The sequence below is a fragment of the Staurois parvus genome, unplaced genomic scaffold (genome assembly GCF_062004578.1).
Source record: "Staurois parvus isolate SC_StPar_1 unplaced genomic scaffold, SC_StPar_1.0 ptg001025l, whole genome shotgun sequence".
Classification (NCBI taxonomy): Eukaryota; Metazoa; Chordata; class Amphibia; order Anura; family Ranidae; genus Staurois; species Staurois parvus.
In genome coordinates, this window is record NW_028318821.1 from 227,155 (window position 1) to 246,304 (window position 19,150).

The 19,150-nt window shown below is 38.4% G+C and overlaps 2 protein-coding genes across 3 annotated transcripts in view; both read right to left on the reverse strand.

The window, feature by feature from the left end:
• LOC149441116 (choline/ethanolaminephosphotransferase 1) overlaps window positions 1-19,150 on the reverse strand; it is an 81,664-nt gene that overhangs the window by 13,408 nt on the left and 49,106 nt on the right. For both annotated transcript variants that reach the window (XM_089657717.1, XM_089657718.1), the window contains one exon: window positions 4,250-4,375. In XM_089657717.1, coding sequence (XP_089513843.1) covers window positions 4,250-4,375 — 126 coding nt within the window. The remainder of the gene's footprint in view (window positions 1-4,249; window positions 4,376-19,150) is intronic.
• LOC149441118 (uncharacterized) lies at window positions 18,195-19,061 on the reverse strand. Its single transcript, XM_089657720.1, has one exon. The coding sequence runs from the start codon at window positions 19,059-19,061 to the stop codon at window positions 18,195-18,197; it is 867 nt and encodes a 288-aa protein (XP_089513846.1).

Below are 19,150 nucleotides of genomic sequence, written 5' to 3' on the forward strand. Positions count from 1 at the left end.
ATCTGGTTGGTGCACCCCCACACCAGACAGTGGGTTCTACCCTTCCTTGTAGCCCTGGGGGGACCTGGTTCTGATTGCGCTAGGGAGCCCTTTGCCACGCAAAGCACACTTGTTAACTCTGTAAGTGTTTATAAGTGTTACTTATGTTATATTTTTGTCTCAATTCATATACATGTTTATTGCTCAAGTTTGTTTATCATCTTTAGATGCATTGCTAGCCCCTGAAGAAGCAATTTCAGTCGCGAAACACGTTGGGTGTCTGCTACACAGATTGAATACTCCACACCTTCTGAAAGAAGTATACTGTTCTTACCATCCTCATTCAACTCCTTTTTGGAACCAATCTGTTATGGTTGGTTGGTTGTGGGAGATCGGCTGTGGTTCACGTGTGCAATGTAATCTTAAATATATACAAGATAAATTTTAACGGTGCCTAAAAAGTCCATTAGATATTTTTGTTTTCAATACTATTCAGTAAGGACGTGGCACTATGGTATGGGTTGGGGTATTACCTCCTACCACCCGATGGTTGCCCCATTCTTCTATTTCCAATCTCCTTTTGGCTATAAGTACAAGTCCTTTTACATGCTCAAATATCTTTTCAGCTTGACTCAGCTACGTTCTTTTTGTCTTCTACCACCTAGTATGGGTAAGGATGCCAAAAGACTAACTCTACATGTGTTAATGGTTGCAAGATGCCTGACTGCCTTTCTTGGTGACAGTCACAAAGCCTATCTACATGAGAGTTCCATCCCCATATTTAAGAGATTAAACTTGCGTAGGTTCTCGCGGACAGGCTAAATAACATACTCCCTATCTATGGATGGGTTTGGGACCCTTGGGACCGTTTTCAATGCCCTTCCTGAAATATGTGGTGATTGCTACTACATCTGTCCCAGTGTTCCTTACTGCCTATCATTATTCTCCCTTCTACTCCTCTACTATGTTTATTTTTCTTTTCTTTCTTTTTTTATTGTGGTTGGTTTATATGGTGTAACTACAGCCTCTGACCTACAGTCCATGGCTGGGAATAGTAGGATGCTGCTTTCTATCACATTACTTTGAAACTTGCATGGGCTAATGTCAGGTTATATACTGCTTTCCACCTATGTATAGCTATTAGGTTTTTCCTGTTGTGCTATATCATTGATAGCTTTATTTCTTCTCTGAGTCTATGTTGACTATTTTGCTCATTCACTTCTGATGATACTTGTTGTTATATCACTTGCCTTACTGTATGGAAATTGTGTACAAAGGCTTTCTATTTTTTCAATAGAGGTGATTGTAGCTGTATTAGTGCACTTGCGACAGAGACAATTGAGTACTGTCCGTGATACTTTTTTTTATTTGCACTAACATACAATTTTGAGGACTAAAAATAGTTCTCAAAATTGTATGTTAGTGCAAATAAAAAAAAGTATTACGACAGTACACAATTGTCTCTATTTTTTCAATAGAAATTTAATTTAAAAAAAATCTCTCAAATTGGCTGTTCAAATAATAGGCATACTTTTCCTAGTATATAGAATAATAATATCTGCCCAGAATAGGGGAAATGTCTAAACTGAGCGAGTTCACCGCTCACAGCAGCCCAAATATACTTTTAAGCCTCTTGCACAAAGACATAATTTAGTGATGTTTATACTCCAAATCTTGTTGATAGCGTACACAGGTGCATGGGTGTTCCTTGCAGCCCTGTGCAGGTAGTCCCATTCATGTAATTTGGGAACAGAAATAAAGCTACACCTTCACAGCTGAAGATATACTTTTTAAATATATAGTACAAAATGCAAAGATATAGCGTAGTCTTCTTCAGTGTCCTATCTCTGATTCTTGACAATAAGGAACAGGGATACATACATTCTAAATAATGTGCTGTTAAGATGTCCATGTTCAGTGACTGGGATCATAAAATAAAAATACATTCCAGTACCTTTACCTCTGATACTAAACAAGTGCTGGCAAAAATACTAGGCACTCATTTGCTGATCTGTTTTTGAAAATACTAGTTAGCTAGCTGTCATATTGACTCTATGCCACCAAAATGTTCTGAATTATGAACCTGGAACAAGCAGGCTAAGTAAGGAAGCCACTGGATTAGCATGACCGCTGGGTAACTAGTTTGCACTGCAGAAGAAAAAGGTCCACAACGACAACTTCCATATTACTTCAATATATTTTCCGCTAACAGCTTAGCCATGTACAGTGGGGATTGAAAGTTTGGGCACCCCAGCTAAAAATTTGTATTAATGTGCATAAAGAAGACAAGGAAAGATGGAAAAATCTCCAAAAGGCATCAAATTACAGATTAGACATTCTTATAATATGTCAACAAAAGTTAGATTTTATTTCCATCATTTACACTTTCAAAATAACAGAAAACAAAAAAATGGCGTCTGCAAAAGTTTGGGCACCCTGCAGAATTTATAGCATGCACTGCCCCCTTTGCCAAGCTGAGACCTGCCAGTGTCATGGATTGTTCTCAATCATCGTCTGGGAAGACCAGATGATGTCAATCTCAAAGGTTTTAAATGCCCAGACTCATCTGACCTTGCCCCAACAATCAGCACCATGGGATCTTCTAAGCAGTTGTCTAGAAAACTGAAACTGAAAATAGTTGACGCTCACAAAGCTGGAGAAGGCTATAAGAAGATAGCAAAGCGTTTTCAGATGTCAATATCCTCTGTTCGGAATGGAATTAAGAAATGGCAGTCATCAGGAACAGTGGAAGTTAAAGCAAGATCTGGAAGACCAAGAAAAATATCAGACGCAACAGCTCGCAGGATTGTGAGAAAAACAATTCAAAACCCACGTTTGACTGCACGATCCCTCCAGAAAGATCTGGCAGACACTGGAGTTGTGGTACACTATTCCACTATAAAGAGATACTTGTACAAATATGGTCTTCATGGAAGAGTCATCAGAAGAAAACCTCTTCTACGTCCTCACCACAAAAATCATTGTTTGAACTTTGCAAATGAACATATAGACAAGCCTGATGCATTTTGGAAACAAGTTCTGTGGACCGATGAGGTTAAAATTTAACTTTTTGGACGGAATGAGCAAAGGTACGTTTGGAGAAGAAGGGGCACAGAATTTAATGAAAAGAACCTCTGTCCAACTGTTAAGCATGGGGTTGGATCAATCATGCTTTGGGGTTGTGTTGCAGCCAGTGGCACAGGGAACATCTCACGAGTAGAAAAAAAAATGGATTCAATAAAATTTCAGCAAATTTTGGATGGTAACTTGATGCCATCTGTGAAAAAGCTGAAGTTAAAGAGAGGATGGCTTCTACAAATGGATAATGATCCTAAACACACCTCAAAATCCACAGGGGATTACATCAAGAGGCGTAAACTGAAGGTTTTGCCATGGCCTTCACAATCTCCTGACCTCAACATAATTGAAAATCTATGGATAGACCTTAAAAGAGCAGTGCGTGACAGACAGCCCAGAAATCTCAAAGAATTGGAAGACTTTTGTAAGGAAGAATGGGCAAAGATACCTCAAACAAGAATTGAAAGACTCTTGGCTGGCTACAAAAAGCGTTTACAAGCTGTGATACTTGCCAAAGGGGGCAGTACAAGATATTAACTCTGCAGGGTGCCCAAACTTTTGCAGACGCCATTTTTTTGTTTTCTGTTATTTTGAAAGTGTAAATGATGGAAATAAAATCTAACTTTTGTTGACATATTATAAGAATGTCTAATCTGTAATTTGATGCCTCTTGGAGATTTTTCCATCTTTCCTTGGCTTCTTTATGCACATTAATGCAAATTTTTAGCTGGGGTGCCCAAACTTTCGATCCCCACTGTAAATATACCTCTGTGCATATTAATTTGCTTAATTTATTTGCATTCATATGTTCATGCATACATTTATGGCAGCATAATCAAATTTACCTAGCAAAATAGCATCCTAATCCTGCAATCACAAGTTCTTAGGCAAACAGATCTAAGATGGTTAAAAACAACCACATGCTATTGACATATAAACAGTATTGATGTTTACTAGGTTTGCTACTTCATGCATGTGAAAAAAGAACTTAAAATGAAAGGCAGGCCATAAAAACTGACTTGATTTTTTTTTTTAAGTAGAAGAACAGGACAGAACACATTTGAATTTCAGTAAAGTTGCAAACTACTGGCAAAATAAATGAAAACAGATTGTACAGTTTGACAAAACTTAATAACAAAGTAAATAAAAATTCACTAAGAATAGGGATACCCAGATGAAATCAAATACTTACTAGAGCAATCCAAAGAACAATGTATTCATCTATAAAGCTGTTAAAATACTGATCTAGGAACAACAAGGCAGGTCCAATGAAAGCAGTATCATGCAAATGCATCTCACTTTTTGTCATGTGTGCAACCTATAGACAAAAGAAAAATACAATGCAAATGAGAAGAAAATAGGTTATCCAAGGAAGTGGAGACTTTACATTTGTCCTGATCAAGCTTGAATAAAGAGTGGCTTTAAATCCCACAAAAAATGTACTGCAGCAACCTAATGTTTTTCTACATTTATAAAGATTATGTATACCGACATACTAAAAAGAATTAAAAAAAAAATTAGGATTTTTTTTAAAGATTCTAGTAGAAAACATTTGCTAGGACACTAAATATACTTTTAGCAGACTCAATGGTTAATGCTGACCATATATTATCTGATAAAATCAAAGAAGCTGGCCAAAAAACTGATGGCCAAACAGCGGCTGCATCCAATCAGGTGCAACCTCTGTTTGGGCATTTTGATGGTCAGTGGGGCTGGCTCTCGAAATATACTACACCAACAGGGGTTATTGTCCAGTTGTCTAAGTGTATGGCCAGTTTTACAAAGTAATGAGATCAGTTTTCTAGTACTAGTTGGCTCAACTGTTACCCTTGCTACATACCCAATTCTGATCAGAATCCTATACATATGCAAACATATGCAGGGCCCACTCATCATAAGGTGATTTACATTTGACACTCCATTCAACATTGGACAAGGAAGCTAAATCCCTCCATCATCCTACCTCCTGCTTTGACTCCGCATCCAAATATTTTTGCATTCATCTAACCAGACAAAACTGTATTTTCTTGCATGATTATACACTGCTCAAAAAATTAAAGGAACACTTTTTAATGAGAGTATAGCATCAAGTCAATTAATATCCTTTGATATTGATCTGGTCAGTTAAGTAGCAAAGGGGGTTGGTAATTAGTTTCAGCTGCTGAAATTAACAACAGGTGCAATAGATCCCCAAAACAGGAATAGTTTTACAGGTGGAGGCCACTGACCTGTCTTTCCCTATCAGGGGCGGACTGACCATTTGGAAACTCGGGCACTGCCCGAGGGCCCGGGGTCAGTAGGGGGCCCCATGATATGCCCCTGGTACCTTTTCCATAGGCTTTTTTGAGTTTGGGCAAGGACACGGGGGCCCCATGATCCCCTATTGCCCGGGGGCCCCATGAATTGTCAGTCCGCCCCTGTTCCCTACTCATCTTTTCTGACTCTTTTTCACTAGTTTTGCATTTGGCTAGGTTCAGTGTCACTACTGGTAGCATGAGGCCATACCTGGACCCTACAGAGGTTGCACAAGCAGTCCAACTCCTCAAGGATGGCACATCAATACGTGCCATTACCAGAAGATTTGCTGCGTCTCCCAGCACAGTCTCAAGAGCATGGAGGAGATTCCAGGAGACAGGCAGTTACTCTAAGAGAGCTGGACAGGGCCGTAAAAGGTCCTTAACCCATCAGCAGGACTGGTATCTGCTCCTTTGTGCAAGAAGGAACAGGATGAGCAGTGCCAGATCCCTACAAAATGACCTCCAGCAGGCCACTGGTGTGAATGCCTCTGACCAAACATCCAGAAACAGACTTCATGAGGGTGGCCTGAGGGCTTGATATCCCCTAGTGGGCCCTGTGCTCACTGCCCAGCACCATAGAGCTTGATTGGCATTTGCCATTGAACACCAGAATTGGCAGGTCCACCACTGGCACCCTGTGCTTTTCACAGATGAAAGCTGGTTCACCCTGAGCACATGTGACAGATGTGAAAGGATCTGGAGAAGCCATGGAGAACATTATGCTGCCTGAAACATTGTTCAGCATGACTGTTTTGGTGGAGGGTCAGTGATGGTCTGGGGAGGTATATCCATGGAGGGATGCACAGACCTCTACAGACTAGACAATGGCACCCTGACTGCCATTAGGTATCGGAATAAAATCCTTGGACCCATTGTCACACCCTATGCTGGTGCAGCGAGTCCTGGGTTTCTCCTGGTGCACGACAATGCCTGGCCTCATGTGGTGGCAAGAGCATGCAGGCAGTTCCTGGAGGATGAAGGAATTATACCATTAAATGGCCACCATGCTCGCCTAACCTAAATCCAATAGAACACCTTTGGGATATCATGTTTCGGTAAATCCAATGCTGCCAGGTTGCACTTCAGACTGTCCAGGAGCTCAGTGATGCCCTGGTCCAGATCTGAGAGGAAATAACCCAGGACACCATCCATCGTCTCATTAGGAGCATGCCCCCGATGTTGTCAGGCATGCATACAAGCACATGGAGGCCATTCAAACTACTTTTGAGATGCTGCAATGAAATTTCAGCAAAATGGACTAGCCTGCTGCATAATTTTTTCACTTTGATTTTTTGGGGTATGTTTGAATTCAGTCCTCTGTAGGTTGATAATATTAATTTACATTAAACAATGGGGCATCCTTATGTTCCTAACACATTACCCAGTCCATATCAGTATAGATATCCAGCATGACATTTTTAATTTTATTTTTTTTGAGTATATTTCTTCCTTATATCTCTTTTCTATCATTCTCTCCTGAGGATATCCACCCCGTCCCATGATTGATCATGACCGTCTCCATATCCCTCTAGAATTAAATTTTTAAAAGAGTACTTGTGTGCATAGCATTATTAAAGTGTCATTAAACCCAGACTATGAAAAACTTTTTTTACATGCTATATAACAGAGTATTCATACTCACAAAGTATTCATTTTGTGACTATAGTAAAATATACTTGGTTGATCCTGCCATCAGCTGTCCCTAACAACTTCTCTTTGTCCCCACTGCAGTCTGAGATTTTGTAGACCGGCTGGTGTCCTATTCTGATCATGCTCATATTTCAGTTCCCTTCTAAGATCTTTATTTCCTACTTTTTCTTATCTGTGCAGCCCACATAAGTATAGAGTCACACATGTGGGTGTATACACTCTGGATAAATGACAGCCCACTCCATTCCTTCTCCTCCATGTCCTCCTATTGCTAAACTCTATGGGGACGGGATATACTGTAATATGCAGATTGACTACATTTACTAAGAAACTCACAAAAAAGCTCAGTTTTACTATAAATCATTATTAAATATATCAGGTATAATTGCGGATACCTGGAAAATAAAAAAAAGAGCCTTGGATGCAGATGCCGTCTGAACACAGTGCAAGTTAGTGTCAATCATCTTTGACTCCGTCTACACCATATTAATGCACAAAAAACGTTTGATGTTCAATAAATATTTATAGGGAGATTTTTAGTCTAATTTAAATTTTTTTGAAACTTTTTTTTTTCATACGACTGGAACAGTACCAATCAGGGCTGTGCAGACAGACTTATACTGTAGTAATAGAAGTCCCTCCCAAGGATCTTTCCCTGCTGATGTCAAAGAACAGGGAATATGAAAGATGTGCTAATGCGCTTATGGATATATCAGAATCTCTAATTATCACCTGCAGCAGTCCTAAATTGTGAACTTAAGCTCCCTAGCGTCTGATTATGTCAGTATTTCTGTGCTCAAAGCGGTACATTTTTTTGCATGGAAATATGTAGTTTTTTTTATTGTAGGCCTGTAATTTTTAGGAATAACTCACTGAAATCTGTCCGAACAAGAGTCTAGTAAACATCCCGGGTATGTTAAAATTTGAAACACGAAATCATAAATTATAATTTGATAAATAATCATAACAAATAATATTATAATAATAATACATTTAATTCAATAATATAATCAAACCAAAAACACTGAAATTTGAAATAAGAGCGCCAAGTTCGCACAACACTGAGCAAAGTCGCAAAATTGTTTTCAGTATCTGATGACAAATTTCCCCACAAATCATCACTCAATTCTGCAAGTAGTTCTAATTTACTATCGCTGTTCTCTAGCTGGTCTAAAACCGCTTTTGACCTAAAGGGACACTTTTTGGACACCATGGACATTTCTCAGTTTCCAGGCAGAAAGAACAGTAAATATGCAGGCAGGGCACAGGACAAAGCAGTAGGGAAAAAATGTATGTGAAATGGTTTGATAAAGTAATGTTTTACTATGTGATTTTAGTGTATTTAGTGAATGTCACTTTTTGACATTTTAAAATTTCCCGCCAATTTCATCCCCGTACGTTCTGACGTCGCAGGGAACGGAACCCAGAAGACAGATGCCGGCATCAGCTGGAGGACATTGCTGGGGATGCTGCAGGGGGGGCATCGCAGGATCAGGTAAGTGCAGAAGGGATCCCGGAGCAATGCTGCAGGGTATTCCCAAGTATAGCTTGGGGTTACCTCTTGTGGTGCTGAAACTTTACCCCGAGCTACACTCGGGAATACCTCCAGGGAGGTTAAACACACAAACTATATAAATATATAACCATGTGGACCGTGCATAATATGTGCATAGAACAAAGAAATATGATATAACTTAGTTCCAAATCAGTGAAAATAGTGCAAAGTGCTGGTATTCAACTATTATTTTATTATCTTGATTGTAAACTCTTCCTACAAGACAACAGGTGCTCCACTGTGCTCAGAATAGTGCCCCACATGGACTGCCACTCACTGTCATCTTATGACCACCTATCTCTAGAATGGTCATTCGCGACTATCCCAGTGAAAAAATTGTTACAATTTGTGACCACCTCTCCTTGGAGTAAACTGTAACTGATAGTAGACAATATCCAGGAAGCCAACTTTCTCCTCACCTCCACAAGCAGAATAGGCAATAAGTCACCATATATAAAGAAACAAAAGGGTACATCCTATAGTGTAAAACCGCGTTTACCTTTATTATGGGGAAATAGCCCGGCACCTGGTGTACTCAGCCTTGTTGCTGTTGCAATGAAAAAAAAAATGGATGCCGCTGTGGTGGTTGCTCCTCCAGGCGGCGTGCGTTCCACAGGGCAGATGTGACTTCGGCAGAAATTACGTCATCAAACCTCGACGTGTTTCGATTATAAATTGTCTTCAGGAAGTGCAAAATCCACCATTTTGAAGATGATATTTATACCTTTCAGTCGCTTAGCCAGTTAATATGCTAAACTGCACCTTTGCCAATTTCAATCGTTATTACAAATAATTGACCAAACTAAACTGCAACATTGCTGGGTACAGTCAGTGTTACAGATACAACTGGGCTAACAGGCATCCAATTAAAACTCAAACTCTAAAAAACAAATATATAAATCTCCTTAATGTGGTAAGGAGCACCGCTCTTAAAGGGGAAGGTACCCTCATAATGATGTATAAAATGTCCTCCAAAGACAAATAAAAAAAGGGGAAGTACAAAAAAAGGAAAAATGTACAGAATAAATCTAAAATACACTAAAATATATAAAATAAAATGACAAAAAATGGCGCTTAAGCCCCACTCTAACTTTAAAAATTGGTCAAAAAACTGTTTAAATCTATCTCCACATTTAACCCTTCTGATGTTAATGTCTGGAGCTCATAAATCCACTGTGTTTAATTTTTAGAAATCTCTCTAGTCATGTGGGACCTCCTCCAATGTTTTTCTATCTTATCTATAGCAAAAAAGGAAAAATATGTGATGGATCTTTATTAAGCACCATCTTAAAATGATTAGAGACACTATGTTTATGATAGTCTTTTCTGATGTTAGTAATATGTTCACTTATTCTTTTAATGAGTTTGCCGGTGGTTCTCCCTATATATTGATACCCACAGGTACATTGTATCATGTAGGTATCAAATCTAATAACATAAACCTTTTCAATAATCTACATACACCCTCTCCCGCAGTCTCATACTGCTCACATAATGTCCATAATACAGTCCATAATCCAAAATTGAAAATCCAAAAATAAAAAAAAAATAAAAATTAAAAATAATCTTCCAAATGTGTAAATGTCCAAATCTTCCCTTCAATCCAAAAGCACCTCAAAAAAATAAACTAAATATAGTGCATTATCTTTGATACAAAATTATTATAAGTGATAACATGCAACCACACTGGTGATATATAGCTACTAATACATAAACATCATACATGTGAAGTGAAAATCAACACACCACTTCACTAGTGGTCCAGTGAAACAACCACTGCAAAACGTGAAATATCACAAAACCACACTAAGTGATCAGTGAAAAAATGATCAGTGAAAATTGTGCCAAAATAAAGTGCCACCACTCTGCTTATGGGATAATATACAATTACCCTCTTGCTGTTTTCAAAGCATTCTGAATTTCTTTATACCAGATGGTATAGTATACCAGATGATACCCGTTTCTATCAGTTTCCTTAAAATAAGTTTTAAAATATAATTTATTATTACATTTAAAAATATTCAAATCTAAAAAATTAACCGAGTGAGTGCTACTATTCTGTATTCTATTCTGAAGGTATACTCACTCGGTTAATTTTTTAGATTTGAATATTTTTAAATGTAATAATAAATTATATTTTAAAACTTATTTTAAGGAAACTGATAGAAACGGGTATATTCCTATTTATAGTTGCCATCACCCTCAGTGGATAGAAGGTATACCCAAGGGACAGTTCTCAAGGATTATGAGGAACTGTTCCAGGCTCGAAGATTATATCACACAGTCGGATATAATCAAAGAAAGATTCATTCTTAAGGGCTATGACCCTGTGAAATTGGAAAAAAACAGATATAAAATTAGCCTAAATTATTTGGGGGAAGGAAAAATTAAGAAATAAAATAATTTAAAAAAAAGGGATGGCAAGATAGCAGAATTTGCTTTTATTTCCCGTTTTAACTGTCATTATAAAGACATAGAAAATATTTTTAATAACCACTGGCCGATTTTAATAAAAGATGCTACTTTGGGGACCCATCTTCCTAAAAAAGCGTCTTTCATCTATAGGAGAAATAATAATTTAAGGAATGTTTTGGTGAAAGGAGTTATATCACCTCCCAAGTCGAAAGGTATTAAGTTGTTTGATTTTAAAGGGTTTTTTCCATGTAGAAAGTGTAAGGTGTGTAAAACCACCAGTAATAAAAGTAAAATCTCTAGCTTTGAATCTTCTAATACGGGGGGAAAAATTTGAAATTGAGAAATTCATTACTTGTGGTACTAAATATGTGACATACTTGTTGGAATGTCCCTGTAAATTACAATACATAGGGAGAACTAAAAGGACCCTTAGCGATAGAGTTAGAGCATGTGAGAAATATCGCGAAAGGGAAAAAGGACCATAGTGTGTCTAGACACTTTAAGGAATACCATCGTTCAGACCCCAGTGTCCTTAAATTTTGTGGGATAGACACAGTAGAAGCTCATTGGAGAGGTGGGAATAGGGTCCAGATGCTGTCCAGGAATGAGACGTTTTGGATCTATCAGCTGCGTACTTTAAAACCCAGAGGTTTAAATATTGATTTAGATCTCAACTGCTTTATCTCTGATTGGTAAAATAGGTAATTGTAATATCGGATTGAAATAGTGGAAGGTATTCCCTGTTTTTGAGACAAGGGTATAAGATACTGTCATGATTGTAATTGTAATTTTAATTTATATTTGAATAACTCTTTTTAGAATAGAGGATATAGGGGACTAATTATTTAGAGATGTTTGTATATTATTGAGGAAGTGAATAGGAGCATTGCATCGTTGGAATTCTAATTGTAGTATGAGGTCTATCTAATTTAAATTTATATATTAGTTTGGTAATTTATTTTAAATTATTTACTTATTTACACTGCCCATCTGGGCTATAGTTTATGATTTAGGAATTAGGGGTGGTATTTATTTAGTGATGTAAGTTGGGGTTCATATACTAGATACATTTTATTATTTATGAAGTAGAGGTGGTATGTACTTATTTATTTTTCTGAGTTGGGGTTCATATATTATATAAATTTGAGGAGTATCATTTAAACTGACCAGTAGAGGGTGCCCTTCCTGTATAGGTGATCTGTCTTAGCTGTAATTTTATATATTTTTAATTTCAATTTATTTTATTCATTTAATTTATATATATACATATATCTCTCTAATTTATTATATATATTGAAGTATAGTTCATTGGATTTAATTAAACATATCTACGGATTTTATTAGTATTTCAATAGAAGTATTTGATTAGAAATACTGTTATGTTACAATTGATTGTTTTATATGTAGATGTCGGATAGTAATAAGTATTGATGTAACATATTGAGAATATACCTGTCCATCTGCTCCCTGTGTGTAAATGGGAGTAACTGTGTAAATTTTAAGCCGGTCCTGTGAGTAGTATAAGGTATCGGCGTGCGATGCCCACAGTTAAAATGGTGGCGGGGTGTCCTGCCAGTAGCTTAAGCAGGATAAGAGGAACCGCCGTCTTGACGTCTGGATCCCTTGTGAAAAAGTCGGAAGTGACGAAACGCGTCAGTGTCGTGACGTCGGACGCTGAGCTGGAAGGAGCAGCGCGGCAATTTTGAGATAGTCACAACAGTGAACGGACTGTAGCAAGGATGGACGGTATTTTTTACAATGTAAGTTTGTGAATAAATTGTGTATTACATTTATTACTCCACTGAGTCTGCTCCTATCTGTCCTGTGAGGAACGGGGACCCCGATGCCTATGACTGTATGAGAAAGGGATCCCATTGCGTATTCCTGAGAGGAACGCATACTCCCTAGGAAGGTTATACCATCTGGTATAAAGACATTCAGAATGCTTTGAAAACAACAAGAAGGTAATTGTATATTATCCCATAGGCAGAGTGGTGGCACTTTATTTTGGCACAGTTTTCACTGATCACTTAGTGTGGTTTTGTGATATTTCACGTTTTGCAGTGGTTGTTTCACTGGACCACTAGTGAAGTGGTGTGTTGATTTTCACTTCACATGTATGATGTTTATGTATTAGTAGCTATATATCACCAGTGTGGTTGCATGTTATCACTTATAATAATTTTGTATCAAAGATAATGCACTATATTTAGTTTATTTTTTTGAGGTGCTTTTGGATTGAAGGGAAGATTTGGACATTTACACATTTGGAAGATTATTTTTAATTTTTATTTTTTTTTTATTTTTGGATTTTCAATTTTGGATTATGGACTGTATTATGGACATTATGTGAGCAGTATGAGACTGCGGGAGAGGGTGTATGTAGATTATTGAAAAGGTTTATGTTATTTTGCACTTTCAAGGGTGGAAGTTTGACTTTTCTGTGGGAAGTTAGAGTTTTGATTTATTATTAGGTATCAAATCTAGTTTGGCAAGTAATAAATGGTTTGATGGTATATTGTTTATAGGTCTGATGGGACATAAACTTGTTAAATTTTCTTTGGCAGTTTTTTGTGTGTCTACATGGACCACATCTTCCACATCTATAAAAAACCCCCTCCTGAAAGGAGGAGAGCTTTTTTTGGAGGGTTTGGAATGTTATGAACCAGTTTGGTTCTGAGACCTGGAGCTCGCCTATATATGAATGCTGGCTTTTTTGGGAGTATGGCTTTAAGTGTAGGGTCTTTACACAGGATTGGCCAGTGCTTTTTAAAACACCTTTCTACTTCTTTATATGGTTTGTTAAATCCTGTGATATAAGCTATCTCTCCCATCTTAGTTGATGTTTTTCCTGTCCCTTGCAGTGTATGTTGCCTATTTAGAAGATCTACCTCCTCTCTCACCTTACAGAGTTCCTCTGGGTTGTATCCCTTTTCCTTAAATCTATCTATGAGGATATCTATTTGTCAATCCTAGTCTTCTTTCAACAAAGAGTTCCCCCGTATCCTTATAAACTGCCCTTTGGGTATGGCTTTCTGCCATCTTGGGTGGTGACAACTCTTGACATGTATGTATCCATTCCTATCAGTACTCTTAAAGAATATTTTGGTCCCCAGAATGCTGTTATATTTGAATATGGTAAGATCAAAAAAGTCTATGCTGTCTTGTTGGATATTCACAGTAAAATTAATTCCATATTTGTTGGAGTTGATGTGTGAAATAAACTTAGCTAGAGTGTCTCTAGTACCATGCCACACCACCAAAATGTCATCAATATCTCAGATAGATAGATAGGGCCGTATCTCACCATAAATGTTCTCTTCCTCCCATTTGTTGAGGAATATGTTGGCCACACTGGGGGCGTACTTAGCCCCATCGACTATCCCGCACCTGGTATTAGAGCCCCATACCTTGGTTTTGTCTCCCTTGCTACGCAGACACACTGTGCAAGATTTTGACTCAAGTTGGGCCACCAAAAGGATCTCTGGATCAGTTCCATTGTTTTACGGGCCCCAAAGTGTCCAGCAAGTTGATGGTCATGGAATGTCCTGATCTTATCCTGGTGCCATAGAAAACCATCCTGCCTCCTTAACGAGTCTTGTTCAGGCTCGTAGCATAGTGCAGAGGCCTGTTCGATAGACAACTTTAGACTGGGTTGGATCAGTAAAAAAGTTTTGGCAGACAAGATAATATTGGGGGGAGAAGGCTCAGCTGGGTCCAGGAATATACAGGATAGAGCATCTGCCTTCCTATTCTTCGATCCTGGGTGGTAGGTTATGTGGAAATTGAATCTGGAGAAGTATAGAGCCCATCTAGCCTGCCGAGGTCTTAAGCACTTTGCGGATCTTAAATATTCCAAATTTTTATGATCTGTGAAGATCATAATCGGGTGGTTAGCTCCTTCCAAGAGGTATCTCCATTCTTCAAAGGCTATTTTGATTGCCCACATCATAGTGTCTTTCAGCTTGGCTCAGTTTCCTACAGCAAAAGGCTACCAGATGAAGCAGAGCCTTTGGGTCCTGACGTTGAGAGCACAGCTCCTGTAGCAACCTCAGATGCGTCCACCTCCAGGATGAAGGGAAGTGTTGGTTCCGGATGTTGTAACACAGGAGTAGAGGTGAATCGAGTTTTTAAATGCTCAAATGCTATTTGTGCTTCCTGGCTCCAGAGGAAACGTGTATGCTTGCGAGTGAGTTCGGTAATAGGGGCAATGATGGTTGAAAAGGTTTTGATCAACGTTCAATAGAAGTTGGCAAAGCCTACAAATCTTTGGACTCCTTTCCTGTTAGAAGGTGCAGGCCAATCCAAAATGGCAGAGACTTTTTGAGGGTCCATGGAGAATCCTTCAGTGGAGATTATGAGCCCCAAGAACTAGACAGACTGCTTCTCAAACTCGCACTCCTCTGCCTTTGCGTACAGGACATGCGTCCTCAGAGAAGTCAGTACTCTTTTAACATGGTCTCGGTGGAGTTCAAGTGAGGTAGAGAAAATCAGAATATCATCCAAGTAGACGATCAAGAAGAGATCGAGGTATTCCCTGAAAATATCATTTACAAAGTGCTGAAATGTTGCAGGGGCATTGCATAGTCCATACAGCATTACAAGGTACTCAAAGTGTCCAAAGCATGTTCTGAAGGTGTTTTTCCACTCATCGCCTTCCCTAATGCGGACTAAATTGTAGGCCCCCTATAAGTGTAATTTAGTGAACACTCAAGCTGTCCAAAACCTCTGAAAATAACTCGGGAACAAGAGGAACTGGATACTGATTCTTGATGGTAATTCTGTTGAGTTCTCTATAATCAATGCAAAGTCTGAGAGACTGATATTTCTTTTCAACAAAGAAGATACCCGGCAGGTGAGGAAGAGGGGCGGATGAATCCTTTGGCGAGGTTCTCATCTATGTATTGCCGGAAGGCTTCCAGCTCAAGTTCGGACAATGGGAAAATCCGCCCACACGGTATTTCTGCCCCTGGAAGCAGTTCAATTTGGCAGTCATAAGATCGATGAGATGGCAATGTGTCAGCCTTTTTCTTATTAAATACATCAAGGAAGTCATGGTAGGTAGGGGGAACAGATTAAATCAAAATAAAATAAACAAGTAAAATGACGGTATGCATCTTAAAATTCAATAAATGAAAGTTCATAAATGAAAAAGTGCAAGATAAAACGTGACTTCTGTGAAGCGTCAATAAACTGGTACAGCAGAGTAACCGTGACTCATGTGGTGGTGAAACCGAGTGTAGATTACACTAACCAGATAGATGAGGTGCTTGTGCATGGAGTATTTAAGACCTACTCCTGGTACTCTGGATATGGAACACTGGAAAGGTAGCGGTCATCTTTAATGTAGCCACCAGGTGTCATGCATCCAGGATCAACAGAAGGTCTCCATAAATGCCAATATCAGCCACCAGGGGGATCATCCCAGTCATCAGGTATTGGGTAGGCAGGATACGGTGAAAACCTTCAAAAGGCAGGGGGCTCCCATACAAAAAGAGCCCCAGACAAGAGCTTTGATAGTGTAGTAGGCTTTAATGAAGAATATTGCAAATAAAATCAAACACACCTACAAACTGAATCAAAGATGGCCGTCAGCCGTCCTATACAGGCCATGCGGTGTGGTAAAACAGCTGGGGGGCACCTCCCTGATGCGTTTTGTGTGTAATACACGTTTTCAAAGGCAGAGTACCAGGAGTAGGTCTTAAATACTCCATGCGCAAGCACCTCATCTATCTGGTTAGTGTAATCTACACTCGGTTTTACCACCACGAGTCACGGTTACTCTGCTGTACCAGTTTATTGACGCTTAACAGAAGTCACGTTTTATCTTGCACTTTTTCAATTATGAACTTTCATTTATGAACTTTCATTTATTGAATTTTAAGATGCATACCATCATTTTACTTGTTTATTTTATTTTGATTTAATTCATTATGGCAATTAGCACTGCATTTTATTGTTTACTATTTATCTTCTGGAGGTTTTAGAGGTTTAACTTTCATGCTAGCCCCCCTGTTTTTCCTTCATATTGCCACCCAGCACTTGATTATATTTGATTTTTAGGGAGAACAGATTGACTGGCATCTGATGTAGGTTGAACTGAGAGGCACACGGCAAAAATTGGTGGGTGTGGAGGCGCCACAGTGCTGAAGGCAGTAGCTTGATGGAAAGGTGATAATAAAAATGTGAAAAAATATACAAATCACAAATAATAGCGCAAACCAAATCACACAACTAAATATAACCACCACCAAATAAGTGCATATTAATAGTGCAAACAAAAAAATCAATAGGGAATCTCAATATAGTCCATTCAGAAAAGTCCATATAAGTATGATCCTCAGTAAATGAAGTAATGAGATCCTCCTTCATAAGCAATGTGGTATTCAGTGCTCAAAACACCCCATCAAAATGCACACTCACCATGTGCTAGTAATTAACCAGCATGTCAGTATATATCCAGCATTCACCAAACAGACTTCAAAGGACGATCCTCATGTGTTGGTAATTACTCAGCATACTACTGTGTATCCAGCATATCACCAAACAAACTCCAGAGAAGATCCTCTCATATCCAGATTAGCACATGTGGTTAAAGAAAATACTCGCCATAGTGCAGTATCATCCAACAGATTTATTGCCAAACAAACCCCCCTTAAAATCACACTCACAATGAGCAAATAAAAACAAGGCGTTTTGTTATATCAGAGCTCCAGTCTCTGCATCCTGTGTCTCACCAGCCAGCCCGCATTCAGGATGGTAGTAGTGCGATCACGTGATCCGGACACGTGCATCAGCATGAGTAGTGATGTCACAGGAAGGCCACACCCGGACACGTTTAGTCCAATGACTTCTTCCGAGGGAATGGTGAGCTCTCCATAAAGAGCACTTATATAGACCCAAATGTCTCCTAATTGGCCCAATCTCAAAAAACACCTGAGGGTGCATCATTATCACTAGGTAGAATTCAATCTAAATGAACTCCAGATCATCTGATCACAATAGCACCATCTTGTGTTCAAAATTAATTATAGCACCAATATAAACATAATTAAAGAATATATTCAAAATTCAGCTAAATAATAAAAAAAAATTATATAAATACATTCCAAAATTACATAAATAATACTGCAATATAGATTGAAATAATATAAATATAAATCAATAAAAAAACTGAACATACAACTTATATAATAAATCATATAACATGAACAAATGAATCATAAATCACTTCTAAAACAATTTAAGTCCAGTTCGACATTTAAAACCCCAGGAGATAAAGCCTCAGTCAAATAAATCCATTTTGTTTCACATTTTGACAGTTCCCTAACTCTATTAGAACCCCTCCACGCTTTAGGAACGGATTCAATGGCCCAGAATTTGATATTAGTTGGATCACAATTATGGTATCTCTTAAAGTGTAAAGATACACTATGGTACTTATACCCTTTACTGATATTCCTTATATGTTCAAGTACCCTAACCTTAAGCTGTCGCTTAGTCCTTCCAATGTAAATATGGCCACAAGGACATTCTAAACCATATACTACATGGGTAGAGTTACAAGTAAGAAAGGAGTAAATATCAAATTCCCTTTGATTAGAATTAGAGGTGAATCTGACCAATCCCCTAAATTTATGTTTAACCACATTACATGCAGTGCACCTCCTACATGAATAAAAGCCTTTTTTATTACTAAACATATTCAAAACCCTTGGTGGATCCAAAATTTTATGAACAATTCTATCACCAATAGTGGGCGCTTTCCTATAAATAAACACTGGTTTCTCCGGGATAACACTCCCTAATATCTTATCAAGCTTCAAAACATGCCAGTGTTTCTGAAAAATATCCTCAACCGCCTTATATTGTATATGGTAATTAGAAATAAACCCCCACTGATGTCTATTATCTGTGACCCGATTTGGCTTATCCGCCAGCAACTGGTCCCTGGGAATAAGCTGAACCTGGTCCACTATACCCTCAAGTTGATCAACCTTATAACCCTTATCCACAAATCTTTCAAACGGAATATCCGCTTGAGCACGAAATGCACTAACCTGACTGCAATTCCTCCTCACTCTCATAATCTGACCCTTGGGGATATTCCTTAACCAATGGGGGTGATGACCACTAACTATTGGCAAATAACTGTTCCTGTCAGTGGGCTTAAAAT

Excerpts from the sequence above, each read along its gene's own strand:
- LOC149441118 (XM_089657720.1), bottom strand. The coding sequence starts at position 19,061 with ATGAGAGTGAGGAGGAATTGCAGTCAGGTTAGTGCATTTCGTGCTCAA.